The 21,788-nt window shown below is 45.1% G+C and overlaps 1 protein-coding gene across 1 annotated transcript in view; it reads right to left on the bottom strand.

Moving 5' to 3' along the window:
* Nucleotides 1–21,788, bottom strand: part of Cadps (calcium-dependent secretion activator 1) — a 721,673-nt gene that overhangs the window by 331,916 nt on the left and 367,969 nt on the right. Inside the window, exon 21 of the mRNA XM_075882731.1 lies at nt 7,124–7,227. Coding sequence (XP_075738846.1) covers nt 7,124–7,227 — 104 coding nt within the window. The remainder of the gene's footprint in view (nt 1–7,123; nt 7,228–21,788) is intronic.

Raw genomic sequence — 21,788 nt, 5'->3', positions numbered from 1 at the left:
GCCGAAGAGCCTCACGTCATTACGAAGCAAGTATATGACATGCTTCAACGTGGAGTCATACAGCCTTCTCAAAGCCCTTGGTCATCACCTGAGGTATTGGTAAAGAAAAAAGGCGGCACCATTCGATTTTGCGTTAACTATCGCCGCTTAAACAAGATTACGAAAAAAGACGTATACTTGCTACCACGAATAAATGATGCTCTTGAATGTTTGCAAGACGCCAAGTACTTTACATCCTTGGATCTGCATTACGGGTATTGGCAGGTGTCAATAGCTGAATGTGATCACCATAAAACAGCCTTTTTAACACCCAATGGCTTATATATGAGCTCAATGTCATGCCATCTGTACTTTGCAATGCACCTGCGACATTCTAGTGCATGATCGATACCATTTCGCGAGGCCAGAAGTGGAAGACTTGCTTTTATTACCTGAACCAATCATACTTTTTTCAGCTGATTTCCCAACGTACCTTGCACGTCTCCACGAAATTTTCATGTGCTTACCTTGTGCAGGCCTAGAACTTAACACCAAGAAATGCCACTTTGCAGCACGGAAGCTAACCATCTTAGGACACGTCATCTCAAAATACGGCGTTCTTCCAGATCCCGACAAGCGTTGAGCTGTTGCCAAATTCTCAAAGCCTACATTGCTGTAGCCCTGAGAAGTTTCGTCAGCCTCTGCTCCTACTATCGTCACTTCGTGCATAACTTTGCGTCCATCATCGCACCTCTGATGAGTCTGCTTACCACCAGCAAAGGCATCTCTGCAGGGTCATCTGCATGTGACGCCAGCATTTCGTCAGCTGAGCCGCCTGTTGACGTCACCACCTATCTTTTATCACTACGACCCCACAGCTCTTACAGAAATTCGCATCGATCCAGGTGGCATCGGTCTTGGTGCAGTTTTGGCACACCGAAAAGACACCCAAGCTGAATATGTCTTCGCATACACAGGTCATGCTCTCAAGAAGGCTGAATTAAATTACTTAGTGACAGAGAAGGAGTGTTTGATTGATTTGATTGATTGATTTGTGGGGTTTAACGTCCCAAAACCACCATTTGATTATGAGAGACGCCGTAGTGGAGGGCTCCGGAAATTTTGACCACCTGGGGTTCTTTAGAAGGAGTGTTTTGTGATAATCTGGGCGTTGAAGAAGTTTCGCCCGTACCTTTACGGCCGTCCTTCTGACCTGGTCACAGACCACTGCGCTGCTCTATGTTGACTTTCCTCCTTGAAAGACTCATCAGGATGCCTGCGCTGTTGAGCACTTCTATTACAGGAAAAAGATATTCGTGTCGTATATCATACCAGTTGAAAGCCTGCAGATGCTGGTGCGCTGTCCCACTCACCAATAACACCAATGTGGCTTCTTTGTCCCCCCTTTTTACCACCTTGTCACCACTCTGCACCATTGACAAGCTTTCGAAGCAGTGCAAAGACCCGTACCTTGCCTTGTTATTCGACTCCCTTATCAATCCATCTGCTGTCCCTTCAATAAGAGCGCTACGCCATCAAGCAGCTCACTTTTTTGTGCGACACAACATTCTCTATCGCGGCAACTACATCCCAGGTGGTCAGAAGTGGCTTCTTGCAGTCCCTAGTCATATGCACTTTGACATCTGCCTGAATTTTCATGTAGATCCCCAAAGCACTTATGCTGGCACCCTGAAAACCTACAAAACGTTGCGTCAGCGGTATTATTGGCGAGCAATGTATTGCTTTGTGCAGAAATGTGTTCAGTCTTGCACTACATGGCAACAAAAGAAGACACCTCCGCAGCACCTTACTGGCATGTTGCAGCTGCTCCTGTGCCCGGCTTGCCCATTTGACCGCATGGGCAACAACCTATACGGCCCCCTCCCGTATAGTGACTCTGAAAGCCGGTAGATTATTGCCGGAGTCGATCATCTGACACGCTACTCTGAAACTGCAGATCTACCGGCAGCGACCACCTGCCAAGTTGCATTCTTCGCAGCTTCATTCTACGCCATGGGGCTCCGTGGGAACTACTCAGTGGTAGAGGTCGCATGTTCTTGTCGGTGGTCATCCAAGCTATCCTTGTTGAATGCAACATCATCTACCGAAAATTCACCGTGTACCATCCATAGACAAATGGCCTCATTGAGCAGTTCATTCACACACTGAACAAGCAAGGCAACATGCTTGGGATGTATACCTCCTCTGATTACACTAACTGAGACGCTGTACTACCTTTTGTTACGTTCGCTTACAACACCACGACACAATCGACTTCCGGCTTTTCTCCGTTCTTTCTGCTCTACAGCCACGAACCTTCCTACCCACGAGACACCACGCTACTTACCGCCGGGATGTATCTGAGTGCTCTCCTATTTCCGAAGAGCCCAGATACACCGAAGACTGCCGTCAGTTGGCTCGTTTTCTGACAAGTGAAGCTCAAGTTCGACAAAAGACTCAACATGATGTTCATCACCCAGCTCCTACGTTTCCTGCTGGCTCCCTTGTTTGGCTTTGGCTACCCTCGCACGTCCCTGGCCTTTCTTCTAAATTTACCACGGTCTGTACCGTGTCATTGATGCCACCTCGCCAGTGAATTACATCATCAAGCCCCGCCGTCGAGGCCGGGAGACCGTACCGTCGACAGCTCTACTAGCCCCTTGAGTCCTCAAGATGTGTATGCTTCACCCCGGGGGTATTGTAGTGGAGCATATGTAGCAACATGTATGTGCCTTCGGAAGAGGATAAAAAGCCCCACGTTCTGATTGTGAGAAAACCTGTGCTGCCTTTGCCAGCCTTGTCGTACGTGCGGTCCTTTTCCGTTGCGACCTCGTTGCGACTTCTCCGGTTCAATAAACCTCATTACAGAGTGATTTTGCTGATTCAACACAGTCAGATCAGGTGTGAACATGGCATCACGGTCAATGAGTGCTCAAGGAATGTGCCCCATGCATAATCCTCACTGCAGCACTCTGCAAGTGCTCAAGTGAACCATCTGCCAAAGCTCTGTCCCAATGGTACAGTCACAGCGATGTGCAGATGAAATGCATTTAGTTCAGTATTGAGGCAACTCAACGCTGCAAAATCCTGCCTCAACACTTTAAGATGTTCTGAGAAGATCGAATGCTTCAGAAATACAACATCTCTGGCAGATAAAGAACTGCACTTGGGTGGACACCATTTTTCGCCCATTGAGATCATGCAAAATTAGCGACGGTCAAATTGGGAAAAAAGAATTCAATGCGGCGTCTGCCTGTGCAGTGCCAAAACAAGACCTATCGTGAATCCCACGCGGAGAAAAAGTTGTATTTAATAAAACAGAGTTATAACGTAGCAGAGTCAATTCTAATGCAGTGAATTCTCGGTGAACGGAAACCGCTTATATTTTGTATTACGCAGAAAAAACAAATTTCTCTATATAAACAAATAGTTCTGCAAATTGTTGGCAAACACATACATAAGAACAAGCTTCATAGTATGTTTCTGAAGCACAATGTGAAGTATACTTTTGTGACACCCACCTTATTTTATTAAGTAATCTACTAATAAACCATTTATAAATCCATTAATAAAACAAGCAGCAAAGTCATGACAAGCAAGAATTTTACACATTTTTGAAACAGCAGACATATCCCTGAAGATGGCACCCTAACAACAATAAAACCTGTAACACCCACTGTATCGTATAATTCATGTTTGATACAATAAATATTATGTCTAAGAAAAAGTAATCAAGCCCTCAAAGGTTTATGAAAAAGCAGTTACTGGGCATTTAGCATGTTTGAATAAAGAACGTATAATGAAAAACAAAAATAATTATTTTAATTAAAGCTATTTAATTGGTTGTGCATCTAATAAAATGTCCCTTATTTTTTTTTATGATAATTGTTAGAAAGAATAAATATGGTGTTTTTTAAAATGTTGTAAGACATGACTACCCGTGGGTCTTAAAAAAACTATGAATTATTTATGACTCGTGGCCCTTCATTTCTGGTGCTCATTTATCTTCATGTGGTCCTTAATAGTTCTCGGGCATAGTGCGTGGTACCACTAGAATAGGCCTTACCTGGACCACAGTCAATGAGCACACAAGGCAGGTGAGCAGCAGTAAGCATGCGTGTGCTACACCCTGCACATTGATCAAGTGAGTGGCATGCGCACTTGGCTGCAGAGTGCAATGCCGGATTGCTTTTTCCGCAATTCACTTCTGCAGAGCGTCATAACTGCGTCAGTCATGCAGCTTATGAGCAACAGATGCACATGCACTCTTTCCCACAAACAAAGCAACATTGTTTTCTTCTTTAGAAATGCATATGCTGCAGAGCAAGAAGTCATTTAGAGATAATCATCTTAGGTTACCCCTAATTTTAATTAGTCATATTTGATTATATTCAAACACAAAAAAATTTTACTTGTGCTAGTCACGCAACTCTAACTATTTGTTTATCTAATGACGAGATTTTGTCTTACTGTACCCATGGCACAAAGATACTCATGTACCAAAAATATAGCACGGCCATGCTAGAATACAAAAATATACAATCAATTTTGTTTAAAGGCCAAATGAAAATGTAAAAGAGTGCTCCGTTTAGCTGAAGTATCATTAGAGTAAAGGACACAAAAAATCAGGTATAACTTTTCTCAAAAGCTTCAATATCTGCCCTTCGAAGAACAAATCCGCATCGCTATGCACTGTATTCAGTAAGTTTTGTTGGTAGTTAGGTGTCCTTTAAGTAAACGCAGCCACCACCTTCCAAAATAAAACAGTTGGCACTATAGGTTTTTCAATAAAAAAAAGCTGTATGTATTCACTGGCGTCCCAAAGTACACAGTCAGTTTTTCAAAAAGCACATGTTTCATTATTTCTGCAGTCGAAAATGTAAAACAAAGGGACCTTTTGGTGCATATTGAAAATAATTGCAAGAAAAATTAAGAAAGACACGCCCTGTGCGTTTTTGTCCCTTGAGCGTTTTTCTTGTGTGTTGGGTTTTTTTCATAGCACGAAGCAATTCTTGTCATTTAGGCCGTCAACTGTAGTGGCCAGTGTGAGCGTTTTCGGTCCTCACTTTTTTTCGGGCACGATGCTATCAACTGTTCAGTCGGTATAGCTTCAACATAAAAATTCACATGGTTGTGGGCCAGGCATTAGTAGAATGGGCTACGAAGTATGCAGTAGTTTCATTTGAACTGATGTTACCAACCCTAGCTATGTTGGCGAACACAGTCAGTGGACGTGGTGCTCTATTGATCCAACAGCTTCTTCTTTTACAGAGAATTCGTTTTACAGAGAAATTCGTTTTACAGAGAAATCAGTCAATTTCTCAAAAATCACGAATACTACAACCAAATTACATTAGCATTCTGATGCAGACTCAATCACAGACACATTAAAAGGATGCACACATGATAAATGCTGCTGGAAGTGCATCAACGTTAGCTTGAAATCATCAGATGTAATGAGAAATCCTTTCCTCCATAGTGACGAAATGTTTCAAAAGAGTGTTTTTACTAGGCCTTGAGATAACATTGAATGGCACGCTTGTAACTGATTCACGTTCATGTCTGCATTCATATTTATCATGTGTTTCAAAGAGTTCGAGTCATATTTTGTCCATCCCGCACATACAGTGGTGTGGCTGATGATGTGAGTAAAATCATGATTGCACAACATAGTCGACTGAGGTGCTTCTGCAGGAATCAAGATTCACATGAATGATTCTCCTGTTTGTTTTAGGGTGATGTGAGTCCAGGATCATAGAGCACCTACAGGCAGGCTATTATAGAGGCCGGGCACTGGTAATGCATTAGGGGAAAATATTCAGCCATATGAGCAGGCACGTGCTGATCTAGGTGTGCTGCCCTAAGCCATGCTGCAAAAGCCAGTGTCAGTCAGCTGCTATTACCAAAGTAAGCCACTAAAAGTGCAATATAACTGCGCAGGCAGACTGTGCCCACACATCACACAAGCCACACAGTGAGTGATGACAGAAGATGACATTTCGTTTCTGCACATCACTTGTAGCACTGAAGCCACGTATTACAGTCAGTCAAAATCATGATTCTACATAGTTCACACCCAGTGAATAAAACAGCTTGACAGAAAAGTTCTAACCCTGCCAGATCTTAGCGAATTCAACCTTAATGCATGCACATGCACAAAGTGCCAGATGTTGCTGTGGTAGAAAATGCGCAGATATTATTCTTGACAAACAATAGAAGCTTAAAACCATTATTTCTGAAAGTAACGCAGCGTTTTAGGCATGTTGGTACGTCATACCGTAGCTTCCTAGCGCATAAAAAAAAACACGGAAAGATAAAGAGGAGACAGCGCCGGTCCCATCTTTGTCTGTCCATGTTTTTTCGTGTGCTAGGAAACTACCGTTCTCTGAAAGACTGTCCTGCACCACTACAGTGGATTTGCTGCATCAGTAACAATGCCAAATAATTATTTTTTTCTTACAATACTTTATCATAACTGGCCACTGTGCAGACGTCCTTGATTATGACAATGGTGTGACACCCTAAAGAAGTGGCCGTCCATTCTTGTCGCGATGTCAAAGGGATTCTAAAGATTGTGAAGGCTGACAAAAAGAATTTCTGAAAATTTATATCAATGCTCAAAAAAAAAGAAGCCTTGGAACCCTATATTTTCGCAAATCTGAATTCCATGCAAACAGTTCAAAAATGTTTGATGTTTGTATAGGGACTAAGTTCCCACAGAAACTCTCGCTTCGCTGTGTCCACACCAAGCACTGGCTGTGTTATGGGCACCAAGCAAAATCATCTATTTTACAACTGTAATTCTATTAAAATAATGATAATTTGAAACATAAATTATTCACTGGTTACTAGGACTTTTGAAAAATAGCTTGGAGGCCACAATTGGGATAAGCACTTAATCTTGAATGTGGTTGCTATGAACTGGGCTAATGAAAAATTCCTTAGTGTTGCACTGGCAACAGCCACCACAAGTTCTCATAGACGTTCCCCGATAAATCTTCTCAAACAAATTCATGACATTTATCAGATTCAAGTCACAGTAGACAGGCATGGTTGCAAAAGAACCGGCGAAGCAAACATTGTGATCATCATCGTGCCCCAAGTTCAACCCAAGAGCAACATTGTGCAATAAATCAGTGCTCACCTCGGAGTAGTGCTCGTTGTTCTGCTGAAGCAGGTCCACACACAGTTCAGCCAGATGAATCAGCTCTTTCAGCTTCCGGTTGGAAGGCTCCTCAAGACCCGAGTCTGGGCATTGAACAAGCAACAGGTAAAACTTAACCCAGCATTAATAGGAAATTGGCGTAATCAACCACTAGCTATCAATGCAAAATTCTCAATGCAAAAATCAATGCCTCCCCCCTTGTCCTCCGAACAATCAAGATATGCAGAAGAACCAACTGAGAGAAATATTGTCAGTGTTAACAAATGTGAAGTAGCCCCATTACAGCCACGAATGTTTGCCAAGGCACATTCGTTTCATCCATGTGATGATAACTTGCACAAGTCCATGAACCCACGAAAAGACTATTGTAATTAGTAATGTGCACACAATATCAATGTACAAAAGAATATAACTAACATGAACTGTCATGTTTTTTACAGTGAAGCTCTTCTAAGCTATCATAGTCTAGAGCGAAGCTGACTCAGCTGTACATAGTTGTGCTTCATTACGTGGGTATGTGCCACTGGAACTAATGCAGCAGGTGCGAGCATTTAAAGAAGCTCTGCTCCATCAAAGGAAAAGAGATGGAAAAAAGTGATAAAAAAATAAGGCAAATCTCTCACAAAGGTGCACAAAACGATACTCAAGTTTAACAAAATAGCCAATAGCCTAGAAACTATAGCTAGAGCACAGCAATGACCTCGAAGCGACTTAGGAAAGGATGCCCAGTGGCTGCAGCAATCAACAAGATGTAAGTCCGATGTTGGGAATCTCATGTCCTAAACTCAAATTACTGATCTCGAAGTAATGGACTTCCGATCAGTTTCGGTTTCGCGTGAAGTGTCACATAGCGCTACGCAACGGCAATATTCTGTAACCATTGTTACACGCTGAATAAACAGTCCACTCCCAGTTCTCGACCTTTCTTAACGCTCCTTACAGGCCATTGTCTCTGCGAGACGGTGCATTCAGCAATGATACAGCAAACTAGCGACGAGATGAAGCAGAAGTAAGCATCTTATGTACTTCATCAGCATTCTCAGCCGATTTTCTATGCGGATTTCCACCTTTTTGGGAGCATTACAGGGCCCTGCTTTAACCTACTTGCACGCTGCATGAAATGCCACCGCATTACTGTGGCCATGACCTGCACGTTTGGTCTATGCTTGCTGGCACCAGTGACTCGTTAACGCATACTAGCGAATGCAACTTCACGGTGCCTCATCATTCCAGCATGACATCTGCTGTTGCTCCTCTGCTGTTTTTACAAACTGCGGGCACTCTTCCTGTGCCTTGGGCTAATTGGCAATGTGTCTTTCAAATGTACGTCGACGTTGATTTCGGAGACACTGCCTGGCCCACTCTCAAGAACGCACTAGAAGTTGAAGGCCTGGAGGTATACTGGACACTAAGAAATGCACAGGACCAGGCAGAAAGTGGAAACTGAACTCTGGACAAAGGCACGCAGGATGACTCCATCACAGCACTAGAAAACCATTGCAAGGCTCTAGGCAATGAAGTTTTAGAGCGTCACTACTCGAAAATGCGCAAGCAGGTACCGGGGGAATCAGTTAGTGACTATATTGCTGCTTTACAAGCAATGGCGAGCAGATGCAACTTCAGCGCTTCCACCAATTTTATCGTCCGTGATCAGCTGTTCAGCAGACTTGCTGCACAACAGGCGCAAAAAGGATGTTAAGAAACGAGAAAGCGGTGATGAGACTGTGCCGTGGTCGCAGCTTTTATTTGAGACGCCGGCGTAGATGAGGTCGCAGCTGCAGCAACCAGCCAGGCCAGGAGCTAGGCCGTTCTCCCCTGCATGTGGCTCGCACATCACGTGCCACGTGGCTCACTTCTTCTTTAGCGCAGCAGCTGGCCGAGATTGATGCGACGCTACACCGGCTACACCTCTAGCAGTTTTTGCGATTTGAAGCATGTGTACAAAAGGAAAAGCAAAAGAGACAGATAGTATGTACATGAGCAGCAGTCCATGGATTGTCCCTGGCGAAGTCTGAGTTGTCATCGTGAAAAACGTTGCGTCTCTAACAGTTCCGGTGGGCAGCGCTGGGAGCAGCAGAGTGGACGAAGGTTGAAAGGGATGGAGACTGCTGGAAGCAATGGTGGTCATCCGTAAAAGCGAGTGACACAAGTCCACGACGCAGGCAGGACTTGCAGCGATGACCTGACGCCAAATTGTGCGTTGCGTAGCATCCATGCTGCTGGCACGCGGACACAGGCCGACATTTGCTGGAACGTGGCATTCAGTTAAACCTGCTTACAACGAACCTTCATATAACGAATTCCTCTATGTAACGAAGTTTATCTATTCCCCGCCGTTGCTCCATAAAAACACATGTATTTGCGAACTCTATGTAACAAAGTAACAGCAGGAGACAACCTCGGTATAACGAATTTTCTCAACGGACAATCTAGAAATTTCGCTCCGCATTTTGTCATTTTGGTAAAAGCATGCATCTTCCACGGCTGCCCCGTCGCCGACGAACGGCGCCCACAGCGCACCAGAAGAGAGCAAGCGCTCGTTATTGCGATGCGGGCAGGCGGGACTGCCCACCACCAGCCAGCATTGCCGCCACACTCGTCGCCTCGGGCGCACGCGCGCGAGCCTTCCCCTTCGCCCCTCACGTTCTAAACCAAAATAAAAAATAGTAAAATTAACCGAATAGTTTTCCGTGGCATCCATGTCTGTGTCCGTGTCGTTCGCTCTTCATTTTCGTTGCCGTGCGTGCGTGTATATTTTCACTGCACGCGCATGGTGTGGCCCCCGACGACGTTCACCTTTGCTTTTTTTTTTTTACGATATAGCAATTATATGGGCAGTCTCGGCTGGTTTTTTACCGGCGCCGCAGCCGTCATTCACTGTATATGTATAAGTATCTATATATATGAAAACAAAAAAAAAGCCGCCCGCCAGCTTGTCACGTTGCGCCGGCGCGCGCTTATCACCCACGTGTAGGTATTTTGCCCAAAGGGGGGGGGGGGGGGGTTGATGCTTGTGTGCTGCGCTTATCTTTCAGCGGGGACAATCGTGCGCCTTCGACCTTGGCCGGAACGATTGCGTTTAGAGGCAAGGCGCACAAAGCTTACTTTGCTCGATAGACAGGCGCGTTTGCAAAAAGAGTGCGCTTTTCAAACACAGCGAAGAAACGACTGGGGTATTTGTTAGTTTGCACTTATATTTGCACCTGTGATTACGTTTCATGCGTCGTTTTTTGTTTTTTGCTTGAGCAGCTCACTGCATGCTTCGATCTGCTTGCCGTTCTCAGCGTTACATTTCACGTTGTCATTGCTTCGCCCTTGTGGCGAAACTATGATTTTACTTAATTTCGGAAAACCGTGTCGTTATCACCGATGGACGGGTTGCCAGATTATGCACTGATGGAAACTCGCCGAGACCACGGTGACGATGGATCTTCAGAAGTCGACTCGTCACGCGCTTCTGTCTTTCCCTGCGAGTTCACAGGCTGGTAGCTTTCGCTATTAGTCGGTTAGATCTAGCAACACGACGGTGCATTGAATGCAATGCAATGAACGCGATAGCATATATATATATATATATATATATATATATATATATATATATATATATATATATATATATATATATATATATATATATATATAATAAAAAGTAAGGCTAGCAGCCAACTCTTTCGGAAGAAAATAAGGCCGCTCCAGGGTGAAGTGCTCTTTTCACAACATCCCTTCGCATAAAAACCGCACTGATACTCGCCGAGATAGCAAGGGCGCCAGCGATCGCGACCACCCTTAAAATCCAAGTTCATTATGGCTACTCGAGCGATTCCCCCCCCCCCCCCTCCCCGCGTTGTTTCACGCTTGTTCAAGGCGGGTGGTTTACTTTGAGCATCCGACGGCAGTTTTAGCACACGGAAGATGTTACCTTATCCACTTTCCTGACGATAGGGATGGGCCGACTCATTTGTTCTCTGCGGCATTCTTGCGCTTTTACCCGCTCGTGAAAGAAAGTTACGATGCGCGGGGGCACGTTATCAATCTGGACTTGTTAAGGAACATGGCGGCGACGGCAAAAACCCGCTGAGAGTGCCCATATAAGTGCTATCACAATTAAATAACGCAGTTTTTTTTTTTGTGCAAAATAAGTGTTTTGCGTTAGCTTTGCCTTCAGTCCTCCTTTTGTTTCATTTGCGCATTTATTTTCCAAATTTTCGTACTGAACTTGCATATAACAAAATCCTCCTTATAACGAATTTTTCCGGGATTTTATCAATTTCGTTATACCCAGGTTTAACTGTATAGTATTTTTATCACGACGCGTACCGTAGGTGGTGTCGTTATACCCAGGTTTAACTGTATAGTATTTTTATCACGACGCGTACCGTAGGTGGTGGGGTGCACCAACGTTAGCTATCTAGTAACGTTGGGGTGCACTATGTAGTCGACGCACTGCCAACCGCTGATGCGTGGAGCACCGATACCAGTCTGCCATTTCCATTTGACGTGTCAGGGAATGCCTTGGCCGTACTTGCGCCTTCTTGCATGTGCCTTATGGGGGTGCTGACACTTCCTGTAAAGTTATTTGCACCTCGTGGTGCACGTGTCTCGAGTAAGAGCCGCATTCAGGGGTCGCAACTATCGAGTGATAGGTGGCATTGTGTTCGCGAGGGTTGACCATCACTGTCATCATCATCATGGTTAAGAAAACATTAGCGCCGGCGGTGACCCCTGGCGGCAGGCAGGCCTTGGTGGCGGCGGAGATAGTTGAGCGAGTCTCTTGTGGCGTGGGGCGGTAGTGCGGACGGTTGCCTTCAGCGGTGGGTCTGCCATGGGCGGCACTGCGGGCCGCCTGCGGTGGGCCCATGTGGTGAGTCAGGCGTTAGCTACACTGCCTTGTTTGTCATGTTGTTGAGTGTTGTGTAATATTGTGTAAGGATGTCTTAGTGTGCTAATTAACATTGTTGTATAATAATTCGGCTGGTGATATCGTAAATCAAAAAGTACCTAAATAAATGGTTGTTGTTTTGGTTTGTAACGACCGCGTCTGCTGTGTCTGTTCACTCCAAAAACATGTCACTCGCCCATTCCAGATCCCACACTGGCTACCGAACGTGGAGCTTTTGGAGCATTGGACGACAGTTCTCGCGGTTCGGTACAAGCTTTTGTTAGAACCGGGGTAGTGTAGGCCTAGGAGGACTTCTTTGATAGCCTCGGCGGTGTGCTTTGTTGAGAGCGAGAAGATCAGTTTTTGCGACGTGTTTGAACTTGTCGGTATGTTGAGTATTTTTTTTCTGCTCGCAAGTGTTTTTTTTACTATGTTGTTGTTGATTTCCATGAACGTTGTTGAGTTGGGACGAGAGCCATGTGGTCTGCACCCTGGGGTGAGCAAGGCTTAGAACACGTGGTTTGTAGGCCAGGTCCGAAGTGAGTGAGTACAGAAGCCTCGTGGGTGGTCCGATTTTCTGTAAATACCTTCTCTTTTGGGCTGAGGGAGCCGGACGTCATTGCCGTCTGGTATCGAGGCTTGACGGCGGGGCATCTTGACACCGTCTGGGACAGTGGAAGCCGATCGCTCGGTAAGCTGCTGTGTGCGGCGAACGATGGGGCCACTTTACAGAGTGGATGTCTCCTTGCGGCTGCCTCTTTTGCGCCCAGGTTGGGTGGATGCCGGTTGTTGTCAAGCGACTCATTAGGCCTAAGGCTTTCGCAGCCGCCTGTCACACGTGGCACAACTAGGTGGATCGTGGCGTTGAGGTGTTGCAGTCTGCTTGTGTATCTGATAGAAATACATCGGTTATTTATTTATTTGACTTACATCCACGGATACAAAATTACACAGAGGAAAGAGGGAGAGAGCAAGCTGGCAACTGCCACCTAGAGGGGCACAACGCCTATGCACTCTTTCAGGAGGAAAGAATAAACAGAACAAAGGAAGATAGCAGGGGAGAAAGGAAAAAGAAGAGAGGGAAGTAAAGAAAAATGACTAACACTTAGACAAGTATAAATAAAAAAAAGTGTCAATAAACGGGTGGCCTGGCCTGTTTGGTCCATAAGAGAGAAGAGCTCGATGGGCCTGGTTACGTCAGGAAGCACAACCTCTCGAAAAGAGATAATTGTCTAGGGTTGTTCACTTAAGACCCAGGAATTTATACTCCTTAATCGGCAATGCTCACTGTGAACCAAATGTGGGACAGTCCCCCATGAAATGCTCAAGTGTTTCGCGGAGCCACAAGCAGAGCACAATAGACTGTCAACACACCCTTGACGGTGTAATCATTCACGCACCAGCACAGAGCCCACTATTAGTTTATATAACAGCGCTCTGGAATGACGAGGAAAGCTATGGCCATGAACACGGGGAGCGAATGGTGCACTCGCCACATGCTGGTGCGTAAAGGCCAAACATGTTGTGTAAAGGCCAAACATTCAATTAGTCCAATAAAGCCAATTCAGCCTTCAACTATGTTAAAGAAGTACTAGCTGCAAACCCCGTCATTCAACTCTGAGACGAGAAGCTTCCAATAGTCATAACGACTGATGCGTCCAACATAGGATTGCGTGACGTGTTTCAACAACTCAAAGGTGACCAGTTAATTACAATTGCTTTTGCTTCGAGAACTTTGTCTCCTGCTGAATGCAGATACTCTGCTGGTGAGCATGAAGCCCTAGCCTGCCTCTTTGCTTGTGAGAAATAGGTACTTATGATGTAGACATTTTATATTATGCACTGATCATCAAGCTCTTGTTACATTACTTTCTGCTGAATCAGAGGGCCAATGCCTGCTATGCATTTCATGCTGGTGTGCCAGACTGTTATACTACAACTTCACTGTACAGTACCGCAAGAGTTCTCATAATGTTGTGGGGGATGCACTTTCTCATTTTCCTTTACAGCTTCTAGTCTGTACAGAGCTGAAAGAAGAAATAATGTCTCTCATTACTCCTTGCATAAGCAATAAAGCTGACCTACAGGCAGCAACTGCTGAAGATGCTCCGTTGCAGCATGTGCTTGTATTCATTGCTAATGGCTGGCCAGATAAGAAATCTTTGCCACCAGAACTACTGCCCTACTTTGCAGTGAGATTTGAGCTTTCCTGGGAAGAAAACTTAGGTTTCTCGCAGACAGAGTCACCATTCCTACATCAATGTGCGACAGACTTGTGATTGGCTCATGAAATCCACCCAGGAATTGTCAGGACGAAGCAATGTCTTAAAGAAAGATACTGGTGGCCTGGCTTGGATAGCCAAGTTGAACGTGCAGTTCGCAACTGCATTGTATGTCAAACAGCTTATAAATCTGCTAAACATGTTTTTGCACCCCTACAGCCTGTCCCGTGGCCAAGTAAACCGTAGGAAAAGCTAGGCGTGGACATTGTCGGTCCATTTGAACATACTGCATGCGACTGCAGATTTGCAATTACATAAGTTGATTACAACTCTAAGCGGCCGAAAGTCTGTTTTACTCATGCAGTCACTTCCGAAGCAGTAATAACATGCTTGACAACACTTTTTAGTAGGGAAGGCTTCCTTGAGGCAATTGTTATAGACAACGGTCCTCAGTTCAAGTCGCAACTATTTGAAACTTTCCTCTCAGACAGAGGCATTCAGCATCTTTGCTTATCGAACTACTATACACAAGCCAATGGACAAGTTGAATGTTTCAACAGAGCTCTGAAACAGCAAAATCACCTTGCTCAACTTGAACGCCACCCACTAAAACAAGCTATTACAGAGTACTAGGCATGCATCACTTTATGCCTCAAGCTACTGCAGAATTTTTGCCTGCACAACTTCTGCATATTCACCAACCGCATTCTGGAATCAACATTACAGGGTTGCACCCAAAGTTTCTGCTCCTCCAGCAAAGTTGAATACTGTAACAGGAGTATTCCGTAGGCAACAGGCAACTAAACAACGCATTGATTCAAAGCGTACAGCTAAACCTTCTAAGCTACAGGTAGGCCACAGAATTAAGGTACGTCTTTTAGAAAAGCAGAATAAGTGCAAGCGTCTATGTACAATTACTAGTCAACTTGGACAGAATTCATTCCGTTTGAGTGATGGCAATGTATGGAATGCTTCAAAGCTCGCACTGGTTCATGGTGAGCAAAACTGAACTTCACAGTAGAATTCACGTTCTCTACCTAAATCTTCATTCATGCAACAGAATCACTCCCACCTCCATGTTCTTCTGCAGTGCCGCAGTTAGTCACTCTTCCACTAACCACCTTGTAGGCACTTTCACACAAGCGTCTGATGTGCCCACCCCCAGTGCAGATTTTATTGAAGCAGGGAAAGATGTCTCAGGCATCGATTTGTCATGTACTGACACTCCAGAATTGCTAACACCTTTGCTCTTTGACGCAATAATTCAAGCCCCAAGGCTTGAATTCCTGTGTGCTACATAAAGCTCTATCAGTGAACCTTCCATTTCATTCTCCTGCATGCCTTCGTCCCAACCCACGCCGTAAAAAACCGGCGCATTAGAAGGATTTTTTCTTTGAGCATACTCGTTTTGTTTCTATATTATTGCAACTTTTCATATACCACTTATGATATATTTTTGCATATCTTGTTTATTGCATATTACTCAGTTTGGGAAACATGACTGACAGTAAGTTTCTAATTACTGCATACAGGTTCTTACGGGCTCGTGCAATAAAAGGAATTCATTACCCAATGTTTCAGACAAACTACGCAACTCTGGTCACATAGAACTGTCCTAATAAAGAGTACATTCTCACATGCGACAACTACTGTATAATGTTTTATTTTGTGATTTTCGAGAAGGTATTTTTTAATGGTTGAACCAAATTGTCATGTGCACCAAAGAATCAATGCATTGTTACTAGTCGATCTTACACACATGACCGTAGGCCAAAGGTTTAGTGCTTTGCCACTGTATAATGTTCTATACACAGAACAACTTCAATTGCTTACTGTGGCTTTAGTTTTGTATAATTTATTTACCTTCTCTCGTACAAGTATGCAAGAGTTTAGGTCTCCTTTCTTTTATATATGGAGATGATGTGGTGTCGGCCATTTCATCACCTAAATTCAAATTACTAATCTTTGAGACATGAACTTCCAATCAGTTCTGGTTTCGCGTGATGTGTCTCATAGCACCACTCAACGGCAATATTCTGTAACTAGTACTATTGCACGTTGATGCGCACTCTCCTAATAAAATGTCTTCTCCCCATTCTCGGCCTTGCTTATTGCTTCTTACAGCGCTCCGGCGCTAACGTGCCCATTGTCTCCACCGGACGGTGCATCCGGCGGCGATACAAGAGGAAGCCTCGGAAATACCTGGCGAAAAAATTTGTCAGATTCCACCTTACATGTGCATCGGTCTTATGCGAAGCATGTGGAGAGAAGGCGACTGGAGTTATTTTTTATTAAGCAAAATATGCTATATAGAAATGTTGTACACACAGACATATGTTGAAAAGTAGCATATGTTTTATATCACCAGTTGTTTATAGTTGCGTTACAAAAGCAAACAGCAACATGGGTATTAGTAACACCAGACGTGGTAAGCTGCTTTGGATCGCTTATGCTCGAGAGGATGAAGAAACGTTGTACATACAGACATATGTTGAAAAGTAGCATATGTGTTATGGGGGTTTAATAAGGTTTGCGGTGACCAAGACGATAGCAGCAACGGCAGGCAATGCATAGCCAGGGAGCAAACAGCCGAGTGATCGAGCCGATGGCAATGCACTTCTACACGTGTCGATCTTTTTCCTCACAATCACCCCTGGTATTGAGAGGTAGCCATCCTGGCGACCCAGAGAGAGGTCAGAGGATCATAATAAGACTTGAGACTGTTGATGTGGGCTATTTCTCACCCCCGAGGTTGAAGGTCCGAAAATGGCGGAACGGGTTTAACCACATAAATAACAAAGAAGGTCTGTGCAATCACGCGGTAGTGCCTGTGGTACTTTGGGAGGCGCTTAGACAAAAGGCTGGGAGCAGCAAATGGTGGGACCCAAAGCCACAAAAGAAAGTCAATGGGGAACGAGTCAGGACAGATGTCGCACTCATGATGCTGTTTTTGGCGACACTGTTGGTTATAGGTGAAAGAACAGGCCAGTTGTCGGCATTTCTCACCGTAGTGAGCCACTGCAGACACGGGCCGGTAGCCCTTAGTGTCCCAATCATAGCTCGGCATACTCACTCATGAGTACACTGACTCACACTCATTCATACTCATTTGAACGTGGTGAGTGTGAGTATGAGTGAGTACTGATGAGTATTAGTAGGAGTGAGTAGAACGTGAGTACTTATGAGTATGAGTAAGAGTGAGTATGCACGTGAATGAGTACTTTCAGTGTGAGTAGAAGTGAGTACGAACGTGAGTGGGTGCTCATGAGTGTGAGTAGGACTGAGTATGAACGTGAATGAGTATTCTGAGTGTGAATAGGAGTGAGTATGAACCTGAGTGACTACTCTGAGTGTGAGTATAAGTGAGTATGAATGTGACTGAGTACTCTGAGCGAGAGTAGAATTGAGTATGAACGTGAGTGAGTATTGTGAGTGTGAGTAAGAGTGAGTATGAACGTGAGTGAGTATGAACGTGAGTGAGTACTCATGAGTGTGAGTAGATGTGAATTTGAACGTGAGTGAGTACTCATCAGTGTGATTATCCATGAGTATGAACGTGAGTGAGTATTCATCAGTGTGAGCAGGAATGAGTGAGAGCTTGTGAGTGTGAGTAGGAGTGAGTATGAACGTGAGTGAGTACTCTGAGTGTGAAAAGGAGAGAGTATGAACGTGAGTGAGTGCTCATGAGTGTGAGTAGGAGTTTGAACATGAGTGAGTATTCATGAGTGTGATTAGGAGTGAGTGAGAGCTCATGAGTGTGAGTAGGAGTAAGCACGAACGTGGGTGAGTACTCATGAGTGTGAGTAGACTTGACTGTGAAGGTGAGTGAGTTGCTGTGAGTGTGAGTAGCAACGAGTAGGAACATAAGTGAGTTACTATGAGTGTGATAAATATTTGTAACCACCGCAACGGTGTCCTCAATACATTGGAAATAACAGGCACTATGGCACGCAAGCTTTCTGTACGTAAAAGCCTTCAGTTAGTTTGGAAACTGGGAGAGCCATCCTACATCAGATGGGGAAGGGGGGGGGGCGAGGTGACTGCGCAAAACTCGAGTTGAGGGTAGCCGTCCATTTTATTGTATTTTGAATTTTCTAGGCTGAATAACTTTGAACTGCCTGTCCCTATAGCTAGCGTTCTTGCTGCACTTAGCTCTTGCGCCTTCAGTCTATGCAACCCGCTGATAATACATGTAAAACAACAAGGTCTTGAAAAGCCCTTTAACGAAAATCGCCGCGCGAGCCTGTTCAGAAAAAAGAAATGCACTGCGCAAGTGACGAAAAAAAATGCTGAAATGGCCCGCGAGAGAAAGCACATTGTGTGCGCGATGCACATTGTACGCATCGATTTTGCAGTTTCTATCTCTGTGTTGTCCCTCAAGTGAAGGTTGCCTTGAACGAAAACCTTAAGTGATCTCATGACCTCTCAAGCGCGAAGCTGTGTGCAAACTTCGCCTTCTCAGTGCCCCATTAAGAAAAAAAAAAGGAAAGCTTGGAGGTCGGTTGAGCTTTGCCGTCAATAGTATAGTATGCGATAGCGTAATCGGACCCTGTTCGCATCACCGTTTCAATCTCTACCCTCTCTTCACTTTTCGACGGCTTATTATGCCTTCAACAGTGCAGACACAATGTGTAATAAGCGCCCAATCACCCTTGATAATTTATTCTATCATTCACATAACGCGGGCTAGTACAAAAACACACATAACGCAACTCGTTAATTACCATTTCATTCGGCTGTCTGCAATAACCCTGCGTACGCACAATGCCAATGAACGTTATCCGCGTCCGCAGGTCCATAAATAAGGCCCCCTGCAATCGTCAGTGCCGGCATGGAGCCAACAAAGTCTCTGCGTGAGCGCGACCCACAGAGGAAGGAAAACATCTCTGAAGATGCGCACAATTTCTCGAATTCAAAACTGCCGTATGCAACGTATTCCATCTGATGGCGAAGCAGAGAAGGGAGGCGCCGTCATGACGGTCGCGCCGGGCCACAGAGCACCTACCAGTGGCCAGGCGGCCGGGGTGGCCATGGCGTCGACGCTGCGGCGAGGCCCCGGCGCCCACCTGTCCCGCTAGTGCAGTCAGAAGGGGCTAGGGGCAGTGGAACAAACGAAGCGGCCGAGCCGGATGGCATGGCAACGTCTTGGGTTCTGGCGGGTAATCATAGCGGGGGCTGTGTAGTATACTGAAGCTGTCGAGAGTGTCTCTATTTCGCGCGCGTGCATCGTAGCCTACGAAAGCGCGTTTTGAGTGCTTGTAACACATTCCTGAGATTCTAAACGATGTCTCAGCGTCTCCTAGGCGTCATGGCACACAAATGAATGTGCAGGTGCGTCATAATTGCACTGAGTCATTGCCTGTTTGTGGAGCCTACCAACCCTTAAAGAAAGCAACAACTGTTCAGCTCGATTGTTTCTTGAGTAACCTGAGTACACGTAACGCTACCTCAATGTTAACATTCATCATCGGCCTGACAACGTCCACTGCAGGACAAAAGCCTCTCTTATGATCCGCCACTCAACTCGGTCCTGTGCTTGCTGCTGCCATTATGTACCTGCAAACTTCCTAATCTCATCTGCCCACCTAACTTACTGTATCCCCCTAACCCGTTTGCTTTCTCTGGAAATCTGGTCAGTTATGCTTCATGACCAGCTGTTATCCTGCCTACACGCTACATGCCCGGCCCATGTCCATTTCTTCTTCTTGATTTCATCTATGATATACTTAACCCCGGTTTGTTCCCTGATCCACTCGGCTCTCTTCTCGACTCTTAAGGTTGCAACTACTATTTTCCTTTCCATCGCTCTCTGCGTCGTCCACAATTTAAGCTGAACCCGCTTTGTAAGCCTCCAGGTTTCTGCTCAGTAGGTAAGTACCGGCAAGATACAGCTGTTATATACCTTCGTCTTGAAGGGATAGTGACAATCTACCAGCCATGAGCTGAGAATGTTTGCTGAATCTTCTCCACCCCACTCTTATTCTTCTAGTTACTTCAGTCTCGTGGCTCGGCTCCGCAGGTACTACCTGTCCTAATTAGACGTATATACCTTTTCCAACTTCAAATGCACTTGCCACCTATCTCGAAGCGCTGTTTTATTTCGAGGTTGTTCATTACTTAAGTTTTCTGCCGGTTATATTGTAGATTCCAAGAGAAGAAAAGCTGGAAAAGGGGAGACAAAGTTTGGTGGGCAGATGAGATTAGAAAGTTTGCGGGTATGAAGTAGCATCACCAAGCACAAAGGACCGAGCTGACTGGCGGAACAGGAGAGAGGCCTTTGTCCTGCTGTGATGATGATGAGTATGTGAATTTAAAAGTACGTGGATGAGTGGGCCTGAGTATGGGTAGGCGTAAGTATGAAGGTGAATTCTTATGTGAGTGCGGAGGTGAGTGAGGGCCTATGATCTTGAGCAGGCGTGAGTATGAAGGTGAGTGAGTAACTATGTGTCTTAATTGATGTACACGAAAAATTGAAGTACAAAAAGGAGACACCTGGACACGGCACACTGTCTCGAGGTGTCTTCCTTTTGTACTTCAATTTTTCGCGCACCTCAGTTGAAATGAATTACCAACTCGCCCAGCAGTCCGTGTTTCTCTAGGAGTGTGAGTAGTCGTAAGTATGAAAGAGAGCCATGAACATTGAGTGTGAGTAGGTGTGAGTATGAACGTGAGTGACTGTGAGTAGGCGTGAGTATGAACGTGAGTGAGTACTCATCAGCGTGAGTAGTCATGAGTATGAATGAACGTGAGTGAGGGCCTATCAGTGCTAGCTGGTGTGAGTATGAACGTGAGTGAGTACTCACAAGTGTGAGTAATCGTGAGTATGAAATGAGTGAGTACTCATCAGTGTGAGTAGTCGTGAGTATGAACGTGAGTGAGGGCCTAGAGTGTGAGTTGGCGTAAGTTTGAACGTGAGTGAATACTCATGAGAGTGACTATGAACGTGAGTGAGTACTCATGAGTATGAGTAAGAGTGAGTATGAACGTGAATGAGTACTTTCAGTGTGAGTAGAAGTGAGTTTGAACGTGAGTGAGTACTCATGAGTGTGAGTAGGAGTTAGTATGAACGTGAGTGAGTACTCTGAGTGTGACAAGGAGTGAGTATGAACGTGAGTGAGTACTTTGAGTGTGAGAAGGAGTGAGTATGAACGTGAGTGAGTACTCTGAGTGTGACAAGGAGGGAGTATGAACGTTAGTGAGTACTCATGAGTGCGAGTAGGCATGAGTATGAATGTGAGTGATGGCCTATGAGTGGGAGTAGACGTGAGTATGAATGTGAGTGAGGGTGAAGGCTTAAAAAATTGTGGTGAGTGAGCATGAGTGAGTAGTCTCTCAAAGTGCCGACCTATGGTCCCAATGGTATGGCAGAATCGTATCAATGGTGCTGGAGGCTTCACGGCCGTATAGCAAAATGAATGGCAAGAATCCTGTGGTGGCTTGGGAGCCAGTGTTTTACTGGAATGTGACATATGGAAGAACAAGATCCCAATAGCAGTGGTCTGACGCAATGTACATTGACAACAAGAGTTTGATTAAATCCTTG

The sequence above is a fragment of the Rhipicephalus microplus genome, unplaced genomic scaffold (genome assembly GCF_043290135.1).
Source record: "Rhipicephalus microplus isolate Deutch F79 unplaced genomic scaffold, USDA_Rmic scaffold_13, whole genome shotgun sequence".
Taxonomy (NCBI): domain Eukaryota; kingdom Metazoa; phylum Arthropoda; class Arachnida; order Ixodida; family Ixodidae; genus Rhipicephalus; species Rhipicephalus microplus.
The sequence above is the reverse complement of the archived record's forward strand: the minus strand, read 5'-3'. Positions and strand labels throughout refer to the sequence as shown.